We start from the raw sequence: 16,633 nt of genomic DNA, 5'->3' as shown, positions 1-16,633 counted from the left end.
CCCGCGTCTCCTGCATCGGCAGGCGGACTCTCAAGCACTGCGCCACCAGGGAAGCCCCCCACCCCCTTCTTTACAATACTTTATTTACTTTCTTCATTGCACTTGAAGATTAAAAAAAAAAACTTGTTAACTATTTGTCTTCCCTCATTAGAATATAAGGTCCATAAATATAGGGACTTTGACTATTTTGATCAATCATAACCAGCATCTAGAATGGTGCCTGACACAGAACAGAAAATCCCTGACTATTAAGCCTAAGAGTTCCATTACAGCAATTCCTACATATATCTCTTTCTTTCTATTCCTACTGCCACATTTTACTTCAAGTTCTCTTCACCTTACAGTTGTAGCACTGGAGTAACCTGCCAATTTATATGCCTTTAGTCTCTATTCTCTCAAATTCATTCTTCATACATACCCCAAGATCAATTTTTCCATTATGTCTCTCTCATCCCCACGACCAACAAGTATAAACAGCCTAGTATTCAATGTCCTCAATATCTTTTTAACTGAAATCATACACAGTTTCAGACGTAATGGTAAAAAGTCTGCAAGTAATCAGACATATACTGAGAAGCCACTGAGGTATAAGTTCCTTAAGGAAATCTTGAGAGATCTTGTTTATATTGTTTGTTGCTAATCTATCACCTGGAAGTGCCTGGAATACAGTATGCATCAAGGAATAAATGAACACATAATTTCATAATAATTTTTAATGAATTAAATGAATGATCCTAAACTAGAGAATGAATGCCTAGATGAAAGTATTACTCTTTGAAGATCAGTCTGGTTCTCAGACACATGGAGATTAGTTAGTAAATTACTTTAGTAAAAGTAGCCAACATTAATTGAGTTCTTACCACTAGCCTAAGATTTTTACATGGATTTAATCCTCACACATTTCAGTGAGGTAGATAGTATTAAAGATAAGGAAACTGGTATACATAAAAAGTTAAGCATTTTGTTCAAGTACATTTAATATTTATGTGTCAGACACAGTATGTGAACCAAGAAAAGCAATGATGAGGGCCTGATTAAGATACTGGCTGTGAGACAGAAAAAAATAAACTGGAAAAAATATTTTAAAAGTAGAGGCCAGAGCAGTAATTGCCACCTCACATCATCATTAAGCACTGTAAAACTGCTCTCACTAATATATGTAATTTTTATTTTATTTTTTTATATTTGAATTTTATTTTATTTTAGTTTTTTATACAGCAGGTTCTTATTAGTCATCCATTTTATACATATTAGTGTATACATGTCAATCCCAATCTCCCAATTCATTCCACCCCCACCACCACCCCCATATATGTAATTTTTAAATGACATATGTACCATCAATCTGAATACTAAATGATAAAAAGCTTAATATCTTTGTTATTTTTTAGATAAAATTATGATTAAGTTTTAATATTTTCTTCCCACACCCCAACAGATAGATTAGAATCTAAATAATAAAGTTATCATCGTGGATTTAAATCTACTGTGGACCAAGTTAACTTCTGCTGGGTTCTACAGCTACAGATTGCATTCTAGCCACTCACATTATTCATGAAAGCCAGTGAGATACATGGAGGAATGGTTGTCTGAGCACAATAGCTCACTTCAAATCCAACTTTGATAATATAACCAACAAGTGGTGAGTCAGAAGAATCACCTTAGTTGTCAGAGAGCACACTATTAAAATAAAAAAAATTTCAATATTAGATGTCACCTGATTGCTGATCTTTCAGGGTAGTACAAAGTGTACATTTTCAAATCACTGCACAAATGAAAACTCCTGCAGCAATCTGATAAGGTAGATTTATGTATACCTCATCAGATAAGAAATGTCAAAAATACCTAGGTCCTTCTTATACGCTGTTAAGAATAAAACTTACCAAAGTCTTATAAAACATAAAATTTACATTAAAAATGAATTATAAATATAATGAAAATTCAAGTAAAAAGTTTCTCATCTTACCCTGTCTAGTTCCAGTGTAAACTTCTGGTCCCACGACTGATTGGAAATGGGTTTCCAGCTAGTTTGGCCAACCACAGTATTATCTAGCTTCAAAACTGCACAGACATCATCTGTAATTACAATTTAAAACTTGCTTAAATATTTTAAAACCTTTAAAATAGAAATGCCACTGTTTAATATCAACAAAAGTCTTATGATCCTTTGAAAATAAGTTTTTCTTACTCACTACTGAAGCTTTTGAATCTTAAATGACTAGTTTTATATATACACTCCCACTAGACACTCCCAAGTTATCCTTTGTGTTTCACAAAAACACAAATAGTAATCGCTATTTCGTTTATATTAAAATGTAACTGAAAAGGACTAACAGGTGACCAGTAATTGTTTGTCACGTGTGTATGTATATTTATATATCAATATCAGTCATCCAGTTTTGCTATTTATTAATGTTGTTACCTTAAACAATTTTTATTTTCACATTTTTCCTAAAGTCTCTCTCTAGATACAGGAAAGCACAGACATAGTATACTAGGTTGAATTGTCACATGCCTTTTCCACCAGTTGTATAATTACATCATAGTTTATGATTACCTTAGAGTGTCTCCAAAGTACTTCATAAACCTCTCCCATTTTACTTTACCACCTTTACCCACTGCCCCATTTCAGTTTACTTCTGGGGCACAGTCCTAGTTAAACATGTTTAGTTCAGTGGTTAGTTATCAAAACTTCAACGTTAGTTTAGAGGTGTCATTATACCATTAAAAGAATCAAGATGTGACACAAAGAGTTTGACATAAAGAGTGATATTCAATATTTCATTATTCCAAAAGAATTAATGTTATATGTCATTCAGTTTTCTAACATATTTTCAGCAGGGTAAATTTTGTAGCCTTTTAAATTTTCCTGTCATTATAGCTTTTGATATTTTAAATTTAAATTATGGAAATCATAATTTTAAAGTTTGTTGTCCAACTCTAACTCGTCTCACTCTTCTCTGTCCCCACTGCTCAGCCCTTTATATAGGCCCTTTAATTTGTTACATGATTGATAAAAAAATCTGATTACTGAACTGGATAAGTCATCGGTTTTTAGGAGATTTCGACTACTTCCACTTTTACTTTTACTTGTTCTGCTCATGAAAGATGATCTGGTTTCACTTGGACTCCAACCAGGTAGTGCAACCGATGCTGCTTTTGACCGTCCAGGGACATTCTCTAGGATATCTTGACAGCCCATTAGACGAACTTCCAAAGTACCTGTAGCATGAACAAATAACAAATAAGAAAACATCAATACTCAACATATAAAATTATGTCGTTGTTACCTATTCAGAAATAGGGGGGAAAAATATCTGCTAAAATAACAAAATCTCTTCTTCCAGAGCATCTTCGAGGTAACTATCATCTTTACTGCTTTACTTAGAGAAACCTATTAAAAATTCTTAATTAATTAAAACAACTATAAAAAAATGTATAGAAAGAACAGCACCAGCCAAAAGCTGTTGGGCATAGAACAAAACTAGTTACTTAAAGTTCTTGTGTATCTGAATACTCATTTCTATAATTCCATGGAAAAATTACAGAATTATGTGGATAAAACATGTGGGAGGGGAAACATAAAACTAAATAATATGCCTACTAAAAGAAACATAAAGAAATTAGAAACAAGGAAATCTGACAATGTAAATAACAGTTGTGTTTAATAGTTATATAGTTAACACAGAAAAGGACTATAGGGGTTTTTTTTTTGGCATAAGTAGATGGAGTTCTGTTCTATTTGAGATGTAAAATAACATTATCTTCTCACTTTAATAGTTTAGCTAGTCAAATAATTATGGGCTATAATTGTCTAAGCATAAAGTAATTATAATTTCCTTAGGCAAATACATACTAAAAGTGTTCAAATGAAAATGAGGAACTGTGAGCTTAGGCATCTGGAGATATGGTTTTGTCATCATTTGGGCTAGACTTAGTGTATTAAAATTTAAAATGGTGCCTCAGTATTAAAATTTTAGATACTGCCCATAGTATAGCACTTTAGAAAGAGTATTTCCCGGTAAAAGCTGTCCCATTCAACTTAAATAATTAAAACTTAATTTTTTAATTATTTAAAAGTAACGAAAGGACTCTTTGAACACAGTAAAAAAGTCTGTATTTAATCTCAACTCAACCAAAAAAAAAAAAATCAGACAAAAAATATGAAAAAAACAGTGTTAAAGGAAAGGGACATCAGGCAATGAAGAACAGTGATCCCTGAGAGAAGAGTCCTAAGATTGCTTACTGCCTTGAGAATATCTAGGACACAGCACAGGGAAGGAAAACTCAGGTGAAGCCAAGTGGACTACCTGAGTTAAGGAGACAGAACTGAGAGTATTGAGGCTGAACTGACTGAGGTGGCGAGATTTCACAGGCAGAGTAAAGGAAAAAATACAGCTGTCCAGAGACAGAATCCCTGAGATGTGCAGAAGGTTCTCCAGACCAAGTATTTATTCAGTCTTGCCCCAGGAGTAGAGAATAATTACCCTTAGACTAAATGATGCTCTAGTCCCACATAACAAATCTTAAAAGCATTACCCAAAAGATCAAACTGTTTCCAAGTAACCTAACTATGACCCAGAACAAAGCTCAAAAATATTTGTAATATTTGTAGGAATACAAAAATACCCAGCACCTAACAAGCTAAAATTCCAAATGTCTGACATTTAATCAGAGATTATCAGGTCTATTTGTTTTCTATTGCTGCATTACCAATTATCACAAATGTAGTGGCTTAAAACAACACTCATTTATTATCTAACAGTTTTGTAGGCCAGAGTTTGAGTGGGCTGGTCTGCACTCTCTGTCAAAGATCTCATAAGGCTGAAATCATTGTGTCTGCCAGGCTAGGCTCTTACCTGGAAGTTCTAAAGAAGAACCTGCTACTAAGCTCATTCAGGGTATTGGCAGAATCTAGTTTCCTGCAGCTGTAAGAATAGGGATCCTATTTCCTTGCTGGCTGACAGCCAGGGGCTGTTTTCAAGTTCTAGAGCTGACCTGCATCCCTCGTCATGTGACCCCCCCCATGTCTATGCCAGCAATGGCACATAAAACCCTTTTTATGGGCTTCCCTGGTGGCGCAGTGCTTGAGAGTCCGCCTGCCGATGCAGGAGACGCGGGTTCGTGCCCCGTTTCGGGAAGATCCCACATGCCGCGGAGCGGCTGGGCCCGTGAGCCATGGCCACTGAGCCTGCGCGTCCGGAGCCTGTGCTCCGCAAATGGGAGAGGCCACAACAGTGAGAGGCCCGCATAACGCAAGGAAAAAAAAAAAAAAACAAAAACAAACAAACAAACAAACAAAAAAACCCTTTTTATGATTCATATCTGACTTCCCCTTCTGCCACTGGCCAGAGAAAATTTTCTACTTTTAAGGGGCTCATGTGATTTTATTAAGCCAACCCAGATAACTGTCCTTTACGATAGCTCAAAGTCAACTGATTAGTAACCTAAATTACATATGCAAAAATCTCCTTTGCCATATAATGTAATATTATCACAGAAGTGATACCCCATCATATTCATGGGGGAGGGATTCTGGGGGTCATTCTTAATATTCTGCCTATCACACCAGGGAAGCAAAGAAACAGAAAAGTGGGACCCATTAAAAAAATAAAATCAAATGAAAACCAATACAAAACTGATATAAATGTTAGGATTAGCACACATTCACACAGTTATTATAAATATATTCCATCTGTTCAAAAAGTTGAATAGGGACACTGAAGAAGTCAGAAAAACACAAAACAAATTTCTAGAGATGAAAATAACATTGAGATTTTTTTTTAAAACCCCAAAACTGGATGGGATTGGTGGCACATTACACATTGCAAAAGTAGAGGCTACTGAACTTGAAGCTAGTGCAATAGAAATGATCAAAAATAGAAGACAGAAAGCAAAGACTTGGAGGGCAAAAACAAGAACAAAAAGCCAGCACATATGTGAGCTGTGAGTTTAACTTCTAGTGGCCTAATACATGTGTATTTGAAGTCCCTGATGAAAAGCAAAGAGGATAGGGAACAGAAAATATATTTGAAAAAATGACTGAAAAATTGCCTAACGTAGTGAAAACTATGAACCCAAGAAGTATCCAAGAAGTTCAATGAACATCGAGCAAAAGAAAAATAAGTAAATTACACTAAAGCATAACATAATCAAATTTCTCAAAACAAACAATAAGAGAAAGTATTAAAAGCAGCCAGAAAAAATAACATCTACATATAAGATTAGGACAGCAGCAGATTTCTCATTAGAAACAATGAAAGCAAGACAGAGAAGCAATATCTTTAAAGTACTGAGGAAACAAACCATGAACTTAAAATTCTAAGCCTACTGAAAATTTCTTTCAAAAATGAAGCTTTTTCAAATATAAAAATGGATAAAGAACCCATTATCAGCAAATTACCATGTGATCCATCCACACAATTCCTAAGTATTTATCCCAGTGAAGTGAAATCTATGTTTACACAAAAACTATACAGGGATCTTATTAGCAGCTATATTTGAAAAAAGTACAAAATGGAAACAAGCCAAGTAAAATAACAGGTGAATGGATAAACTAGTTATGGTATATTCACACAATTGAATACTACCAATAATAAACAGAAAAGAACTACTGATACATGCAACATAGACAAATATCAAAAGAATTATTCAGAGTGAAATGGCCAGATTCCCACCCGCAACAAAAAAAAAGAGTATGCACTGTATGATTCAATTTATATAAAATTCTACAAAGTGAAAACTAATATCTAGTGACAGAAACAGGCCAGTGATTGCCTGGGGACAGATGTGGGGAAGGAAAGCATGAGAAGAGCAAGAAAGAGAGATTACAGTAAGAGGCACATGAGGATACTTTTGGGGATGATGGATATAATTATCTTGATTGTGATGATAGTTTCAAGACTTTAAATAGATGGCAAAACTTGTCAAATTATACACTTTAAATATGTGCAATAAAACTGTTCTAAAAACTGGATATTGATAATGGTGGCTCAAGTATATGTATTTCCGATTTCCTAAAAATCGGTGAAAATTTATATACTATAGTGTAGAAATTATGTCCCAATAAAGATTCTAAGCATGAGGGGAAACTTCAATCTTATGTTTGGTTAGGCTATGGAAATTTTATCTTACTGTAAAATATTAAGGCAGATTAAGTATAACGGAAATCATTTCAATTCTGGTTCAAAAGAAACAACTTGTGTCTGTGTGTTTTATTTGCTTTTTTGTTGTTGTTAAGGTAGCAAACTTAGTTCATTTCCACTGTAAATTATCAGATGTACAAGTCATCCTGGGAAAACTGTAAACATCTGGTTACTACTTCAAACCCTGGTAGCTTATTAAATATTTTAGTAATTTCAATGTATTAGGAGATGACAATGTTCAACACCTGCTTTCATTTAGAATAAAACCTGGAGGGATTTAAGATCTTTATTAAGTATCTAGAAGTTTCTTTTATGAGGTGACACAATTGCTATTGCATATAACCATATAAGAAGTGGCTTAAAATTACATATTTTACTTTTATGACCCATAATATGAAATTTTAAAAACAAGCAAATCCAAAAAATAAATGTTTGTATTCATAAGCAATAGCTAAAATTCCATTAGAACAAGTAAATAGTTTTTTATTTCTTTTAACTTTCTGGAAAAACTGTTTTATATCAATTTTACTAATTCAGTATTTCATCTTGTACAATTAACTTTAATTCTGAGGAATCTTCTTTTATAAAAACTAGTAAATGTCTCAAAATTTGGACTAAAAATTAAATTATACTTTATATCAAAGTAATTTGCAAATTTTAGTATTATAATCATACAACCACGAAAGAAACCAGAGTATAAATGAGATAAACCACAAATAATAGCATACAGTAAAAACTGAGGCCAGTAAATACTCCTACTACTTATCTATGCTAATCCTTTACCATGTCTAATCCTTTATTAATACCACTACTATTTCTCTTCCTAGTTAACTCCATATTTACTTCAAGGTCTGGTAGATAAAGGAATTTTTTAAAACACCAAAATATCTTAAGAATTATAAGATACTTCCTTTTAGACTGGTGATTTACATCACTATGAGTAAAGTTCATTAAGGGAATGAAGAACAGGGAAAGAATTTAAAAAATTTTATAGAACAGCAACCAACAAAAAAAAAAAAGAAAAATATTCCCCAGCCATATCAGCTGATTTTCCAAAATGCGGCTTTATTACTTTTCTAAAAATACTATTTAACAACCATATTTTAACCAATGGATCATTCTGAAATTCTTGAATATTAAAAATATGTTCAGCCCTGAGCCATAAGATGGTGAAACTTAGATGTACAGTCCCTGCCTTATTATCAAGTGACATTTACCAAATATCTACTGAGTGTATAAAGTATCTCGTGATAGGGGTTAAGATTACATGTAGGTAGATGACAAGGTCTTCATAGGTCTATATCCCAGTTTTGATTAAAAAAAAAACAGTAAGAAAATGGATAATAAGTCAAAGACATTAAATAGGCACTCTGCACTAACCAGATTAATTGTAATAGAAGATTCATGGTAGGAGTTATAGAAGATGTGGCTGCAAACATAAATGCTTTATTTTATTTTATTTACTTATTTTTTTAATTGGAGTACAGTTGATTTAAAATGTTGTGTTAATTTCAGGTGTACAACAAAATGAATCAGCTATACATATACATACATCCATTCTTTTTGGATTCTTTTCCCATATAGGCCATTATAGAGTACCGAGTAGAGTTCCCTGTGCTATACAGTAGGTCCTTATTAGTTATCTATTTTATATACAGTAGTGTGTATATGTCAGTCCCAATCTGCCAATTTATCCCTACTCTCCCTTTCCCCCAGTAATCATAAGTTTGTTTTCTACATCTGTAACTCTATTTCTGTTTGGTAGATAAGTTCATTTGTACCCTTTGTTTAGATTCCTCATATAAGCAATATCATATTTGTCTTTCTCTGTCTGATTTACTTCACTCAATATAACAATCTCTAGGTCCATCCATGTCACTGCAAATGGCATTACTTTGTTCTTTTTTATGGCTGAGTAATATTCCACTGTACATATGTACCACATCTTCTTTAACCATTCCTCTGTTGATGGTCATTTAGGTTCCTTCCATGTCCTGGCTATTGTAAATAGTGCTGCAGTGAATATTGTGGTGCATGTACCTTTTGAATTATGGTTTTCTCCAGATATATGCCCAGCAGTGGGATTGCTGGATCATATGGTAGCTCTATTTTCAGTTTTTTAAGGAACCTCCATGCTGTTCTCCATAGTGGCTGTACCAGTTTACATTCCCACCAACAATGTAGGAGGGTTCCTTTTTCTCCACACCCTCTCCAGCATTAACTGTTTATAGATTTTTTGGATGATGGCCATTCCTATGAGTGTGAGGTGATACCTCATAAGATAAATGCTTTAAATAATAAATATTTAAAATACAATGGAGAATTTAGAACAGAGGTTCCCACGCTTTCTCGTTTCATGATACCCTAATGTCTCAATTTTTTCATTGTGCTTCTAGTCTGAACAATGTACCTAACAGTTCTGTTTCATAAGATATTGTAACAAATTAATAACTATTTGAAAAATAATACACGTAATTTGAAAGAAAAAAGTAATCTTATTTCATTCTTAAATAACCATGATCACTTCCTAATGAGATGTGTGTATCTACTGGGCACTGTGTAACTTATCAAACTTTGGGATTAGATTTGAAAGTGCCACCCTTATCTTCTATTCCATATTGATTTCCCATAGTATTTATCATTATAGCAGTGAAGGAAAAACCAAGAACATCCAGCTTCATCAATATATGACATAATCAGAAGGCATGTCGTTCGACCTAATGCTGAAACTCCAACTACCTTGAAGCTAGTAGATTAATGGTGATGGTAGAAAGTGAAGTAATACTGTGTTTCCCTCAAAAACTTAAAATATCCTGTTGTACCCTCGTGAATTCATTTTGGCATCCCAGGGTACCTCAGATTTAGGAACTCAATTTGGTAACTACAGATTTAAACTGATCTTAATAGTGGCAACAGCATTGTTCAACTGTAAATTTCTCCTTCAAGGTTGAATGTAAAAGTCTGCCATAATATAAAGCTGATTAATGATACCCAAAAGTACTAAAATGTGATAGTATGCTATGCAATTCTGAAGAACACTTTCATATCCTCAAAATATTTAATGACATTGTTTTTAAGGTAAAGCCCTCTCTGACATTCATATTGATAAGATAATTTAAGGATTCCTGGAGAAGAGGGAGGCCTGTGTATCAAAAATATGCCACATTCACATGGGCCATAAAAAGCTTTGTAGGTAATGGTAAGAAAATGGTAGAGTTGCAAACTCCAAAGGCAGTTTCTCCACAGAAACACAGGAAAACAAACAAACAAAACCGGGAAACTACTTATAATCAACTTTAACAAAAATCTGGGAAACAAAGGTTTACTGCAACCAAACAAATGCTTGATCAAAAAATGCAGTGAATACTTGGTAGGAGAGCTTTCTGGAATTTTAATTTATCTTTGCTTCATCCCTCCTCCCCCCCACCCCTAATGGTTTGGTGATAGTCCTGAAGATAGCAGGCTGCATTCCTGGTACAGGTTCCCAGTGCCAGAGGGAGCAGAGAAGACTTCATACTCAAAGAACTGTGGATGCCTGCTTTGACCTCTCTGAAGGCTCCCTGAAGGACTAACAGAAAGGGTTTACCTTTTTTTCACCTAAGAAATCTCTCAGGACAGAGAAATAGCTAAGTGAAGGGCATTTAAAGGCAAATGAAACAACCACTGAAGCCAGGAGCAAAGGATATCAGTTGTCTATATTGTTTAATAGACATCCTAGAGTCTTGGGGAAAAGCTAGAGAGTAAACTGTTTTAAGGAATAAGAGCTTTGCAATACTTCCACATGTTACTGGAAAACTAGAAGGCTAGATGCAAAAGGAGACATCCTCAGAAGAGATCTGAAAAGGCCCTAAGCTCTCACATCTGGCGGATCTTCAAGCTCTGTGCAAGCAAAGGCAGAGTTACAAAATGCCTGGGTGAATGTTGAAGGTATGCCTTGGCACACAAACACAGAATTCAGCTGCAAACATGGCAAATTTTCTTTCTGCTTGCAGGCATTTGGAAGTCCTAGCCACAGCAATCAGAGAAGAAAAAGGAAGAAAAGGAATACATATTGGAAGAGAAGTAAAACTGTGACTGTTTGCAGATGACACAATACTATACATAGAAAATCCTAAAGATGCCACCAGAAAACTAGAGCTAATCCATGAATTTGGTAAAGTTGCAGGATACAAAATTAAGGCAAGAAATCTCTTGCATTCCTATACTTTAACAATGAAAGATCAGAAAGAGAAATTATGGAAACAATCCCATTTACCATCACAACAAAAATAATAAAATACCTAGGAATAAACCTACCTAAGGAGGCAAAAGACCTGTACTCGGAAAACTATAAAACACTGATGAAAGAAATTAAAGATGATACAAATAGATGGAGAGGTATACCATGTTTTTGGATTGGAAGAATCAATACTGTGAAAATTATTACACTACCCAGAGCAATCTACAGATTCAATGCAATCCCTATCAAATTACCAAGGGCATTTTTCCCAGAACTAGAACAAACAATTTTACAATTTGTATGGAAACACAAAAGACCCCGAATAGCCAAAGCAATCTTGAGAAAGAAAAACGGAGCTGGAAGAATCAGGCTCCCTGACTTCAGCCTATATTACAAGTATAGTAATCAAGACAGTATGGTACTGGTACAGAAACAGAAATATAGATCAACGGAACAGGATAGAAAGCCCAGAGATAAACCCACACACCTATGGTCACCTCATCTATGACAAAGGAGGCAAGACTATACAATGGAGAAAAGACAGTCTCTTCAATAAGTGGTGCTGGGAAAACTGGACAGCTACATGTAAAAGAATGAAATTAGAACACTCCCTAACACCATATGCAAAAATAAACTCAAAATGGATTAAAGACCTAAATGTAAGGGTGGAGACTATAAAACTCTTAGAGGAAAACACAGGAAAAATACTCTTTGAAGTGTTTTTAAGTGTTTGAAACACTCAAATCACAGCAAGATCTTTTTTGACCCACCTCCTAGAGTAATGAAAATAAAAATAAACAAATGGGACCTAATTAAACTTAAAAGCTTTTGCACAGCAAAGGAAACCATAAACAAGATGAAAAGACAACACTCAGAATGGGAGAAAATATATGCAAATGAAGCAACTGACAAAGGATTAATCTCCAAAATATACAAACAGCTCATGCAGCTCAATATCAAGAAAAACAAGCAACGCAATAAAAAAATGGGCAGAAGACCTAAATAGACATTTCTCCAAAGAAAACATACAGATGGCCAAGAGGCACATGAATAGATAGATGCTCAACATCACTAATTATTAGAGAAATGCAAGTCAAAACTACAATAATGTATCACCTCACATTGGTCAGAATGGCCATCATCAAAAAATCTACAAACAATAAATGCTGGAGAGGGTGTGGAGAAAAGGGAGCCCTCTTGCATTATTGGTGGGAATGTAAATTGATACAGCCACTATGGAGAACAGCATGGAGGTCCCTTAAAAAACTAAAAATAGAACTACCATATGACCCAGCAATCCCACTACTGGGCATATAACCTGAGAAAACCACAATTCAGAAAGACACATGTACCCCAATGTTCATTGCAGCTCTATTTACAATAGCCAGGACACAGAAACAACCTAAATGCCCATCAACAGATGAATGGATAAAGATGTGGTACATATATACAATGGAATATTACTCAGCCATCAAAAGGAACCAAAGTGGGTCATTTGTAGAGATGTGGATGGACCCAGAGTCTGTCAGACAGAGTAAAGTAAGTCAGAGAGAGAAAAACAAATATCGTATATTAATGCATATATGTGGAACATAGAAAAATGGTACAGATGAATCTATTTCTGCAAGGCAGAAATAAAGATGCAAACATAGAGAATGGACGTGTGGACACAGAGGGGGAAGGGGAAGGTGGGATGAATTGGGAGATGAGGTTTGACATAAATACACTACCATGTGTAAAACAGATAGCTAGTGGGGACCTGCAGTATAGCACAGGAAGCTCAGTTCAGTGCTCTGTGATGACCTAGATGGGTGGGATGGGGGGGAGGGGGGAAGGGAGGCCCAAGAGAGAGAGGATATATGTATACATATAGCTGATTCACTTTGTTTTACAGCAGAAACTAACACAACATTGTAAAGCAATTATACTCCAATTAAAGAAAAAAAAAAAGTCTGCCAAAACACTAGTTGACCACTAACTTAATGGAGACTTCAGTGACCACACATGACAAAAAATTCAGTCTTTAGCAAATAAAGTCACTAAACAACTACACCCTGTTTCAAACAGCAATAAGAAATTATAGAAAAGGGGAGTATCTTCCAGTTACACATTATAATACTCACCATATCCAGCTTTCAATAAAAAATTATGAGGCAAGCACAGAAATAAAGAGTATGGCCAATTCACAAGAAAAGCAGAAATTCACAGAAACCGTCCTTCAGGAAGACATTGGATTTACTAGACAAAGACTCTATACCCACTGTCTTACATATGGTCAAAGCTTATATGTGGTCAAAGACCTAAAAGAAACCAAAAGGAAAAAGAGAGAATGGTATTTCAACAAATAGAGAATATTAATAAAGATACAGAATTCATAAATAAGAACCAAATAGAAATCCTGGAGTTGAAAAGTACACTAACTGGAATTTTAAAAGTTTACTAGAGATGTTCAACAGCAGATTTGAGCATCCAGAAGAATAAGAAAACTTAAAGATAGTTGAACTGACGTATCCAGTCTTAGGAACAGAAAGAAAAAATGAAGAAAATTCAATGTAATTCTATGTTACTTCAATAATTGGGGAATGAGGGACATTACATGAAGGGAAACATTGATAGGAACTACAGTTGACTTCTCATAATATTGGGTTGGCCAAAGAGTGTCTTCAGTTTTTAAATAAAAATAAAAGACACATTTCACACTTTCACCAAGAACTTTATTGAACAACATATTCACCCTTTTGTTCCACTACCTTCTGCCATTTTTCAGGCAACTTCATAATTCCATCTTCCCAAAATGCTTTGTCTTTTTGAGCAAAGAACTGTTCCAGGTACCTTTTACAGTCTTCCTGGGAACTGAAATTTTTTCCATTAAGAGAATTTTGTGAAGACCTAAATAAATGGAAACATGAAGGTGCAACGTCTGGTGAATACAGCAGATGAATCAGAACTTCCCAGCCAAGCTGTAACAGTTTCTGCCTGGTCATCAAAGAAACATGCGGTCTTGCATTATCCTGATGGAAGATTATGGTGTTTTCTGTTGACTACTTCTGGACGCTTTTCATCAAGTGCTGCTTTCAGTTGGTCTAACTGGAGCAGTACTTGCTAGAATTAATCGTTTAGTTTTCTGGAAGGAGCTCATAATAGAGGACTCCCTTCTAATCCTACCATATATACAACATCACCTTCTTTGGATGAAGACTAGCCTTTGGTGTGGTTGGTAGTGGTTCATTTTGCTTGCCCCATGATCTCTTCTGTTCCACATTATTGTACATATCCACTCTTCATCGCCCATCACAATTTGTTTTAAACATGGAACACTTTCATTATGTTTAAGTAGAGAATTACAGGCAGAAATATGGTCAAGAAGGGTGTTTTTTTGTTTAACTTATGTGGAACCCAAACATCAAAGCGATTCACATAACCAAGCTGGTGCAAATGATTGTCAACACTTTATCTGGTTACTTTGAGTATGTTGGGTATCTCCCGTGTGGTATAACGTTGATTCTTCTCAATTAATGTCTCCATTTGATTGCTATCAACTTCAACTGGTCTACCTGACCATGGAGCATCATCCAGTGAGAAATCTCCAGCATGAAATTTTGCAGACCACTTTTGACATGTTTCATCAGTCACAGCACCTTCTCCATACACTGCACTGGCATTTCAGTTGCGTTTTAACCTTTCTTGAAATAATAAAGGATAATATGCCAAAAATGTTGTTTTTTTCTTCCATCTTCAATATTAAAATGGCTACACAAAAATTCACCAATTTTGATAAGTCTTTTTTAAAATACAGGCTGATATAACAGCTGCACATACAATCTAACAAAACTGTTTTGAATGAAGCTAACGACAACTAAGTGCTACTAGAGCCATCTTATGGAAAAAAAACAAACAAAACTTTTGGCCAACCCAACACAAAGAGGAAAGCTAGAAGACAATGAAATCACATTTTTAAAGAGCTGAAAGGAAAAGAACACCTATAGAGGTTTTCTACCAACAATATTCTTTAAAAATGAAGATGGGGCTTCCCTGGTGGCGCAGTGGTTGAGAGTCCGCCTGCCGATGCGGGGGACACGGGTTCGTGCCCTGGTCTGGGAAGATCCCACATGCCGCGGAGCGGCTGCGCCCGGAGCCTGTGCTCCACAATGGGAGAGGCCACAACAGTGAGAGGCCCGCGTACCGCAAAAAAAAAAAAGGTCTGGAGGGACTGGGAGGAAATTTTTAGAATGCTGAAAGAAAAAAGCTTGTCAATGAATTCTATATATGCAAAACTAACCTTCAAAAATGAAGAAAATAAGCGATTCCCAAATAAGCAAAAGTTAAGGGAGCTTATCACTAGTAGACCTTCCTAGAAGAAATGCTAAAACAAGTCATCCAGATTGAAATGACAGGACACTGGACAGTAACTTGAAATCACAGAAAAAATAGCACCAGTAAAACTAACTATATAGGTAAACTAAAAAGCCAGTATTACTATATTTTCAATTTGTAACTTTGTTTCCTGTATGACTTAAAAAACAAATGCAGACAACAATGATTATAATCTAATGTAGAATAATATAATATAGAGGGCACACAATATATAAAGACATAATCTATGTCAACAAAAATATAACGATGGGGAGGCACAGCTGTATAGGAGCAGAGCTTTTGTAGGCTACTGTGATAAATTTAGGTTGTTAACTGTAACCATTAGAGTAACCACTAAGAAAGTAATTTAAAAATATACAGAAAAGGGGGAAGAAGTCAAGATGGCATTGTGGGAAGACACAGAGTTAGCGTCTTCCCACAACTAGGGTGCCTGCCAGTCACTGGTGGGGGACTCTGACCCCCAAGGACATGGGAGGAACCCCAGATTGAACCGGTAGGACGTAGGGGGACCAAGGGGAGAGAAGAAGTGGAGGCCAGACAAGATCGGCCCTCCTGAGGCCAGGGAGATCAGGAGAGGCAGGCCGGTTCCCCCACCTCCAAAGCCCCATACAGGCAACATGGGTCCTGGGGGCATAGGAAGGAGGCTGGGGAGATTAGGAGAGGCAGGCGGGAGGGGCACCCTGGGAGTGGGTGAGGGGAGGAGGGCGATTGTCCTGCCCACTGGGGCCCAGGGAGCCTGCTGAGCTCCCAGGCCAATCCCCTGCCCTCAAAACCCCCTCCAGGTTGCCTGGGTCCTTGGGGGCATAGGAAGGAGGCCGAGGGGAGAAAAGGAAAGGAAGGCAGGAGGTGCCCTTTGGGAGGAGTGGGAGAAGAGGGAGGGCAATTGGCCAGCCCA

At 35.9% G+C, this 16,633-nt stretch overlaps 1 protein-coding gene across 4 annotated transcripts in view; it reads right to left on the bottom strand.

The window, feature by feature from the left end:
* PKN2 (protein kinase N2) overlaps window positions 1–16,633 on the bottom strand; it is a 126,853-nt gene that overhangs the window by 38,071 nt on the left and 72,149 nt on the right. For 3 of the 4 annotated variants that reach the window (XM_007468502.1, XM_007468505.1, XM_007468504.1), the window contains 2 exons: window positions 3,037–3,222; window positions 1,967–2,076 (listed from right to left, as the gene is read on the bottom strand). In XM_007468502.1, coding sequence (XP_007468564.1) covers window positions 1,967–2,076; window positions 3,037–3,222 — 296 coding nt within the window. The remainder of the gene's footprint in view (window positions 1–1,966; window positions 2,077–3,036; window positions 3,223–16,633) is intronic. The other variant, XM_007468503.1, reaches the window with a different exon arrangement.

Source organism: Lipotes vexillifer, unplaced genomic scaffold, assembly GCF_000442215.2.
Source record: "Lipotes vexillifer unplaced genomic scaffold, Lipotes_vexillifer_v1.1 scaffold490, whole genome shotgun sequence".
In the NCBI taxonomy this organism is placed as follows: Eukaryota; Metazoa; Chordata; class Mammalia; order Artiodactyla; family Lipotidae; genus Lipotes; species Lipotes vexillifer.
The sequence above is the reverse complement of the archived record's forward strand: the minus strand, read 5'-3'. Positions and strand labels throughout refer to the sequence as shown.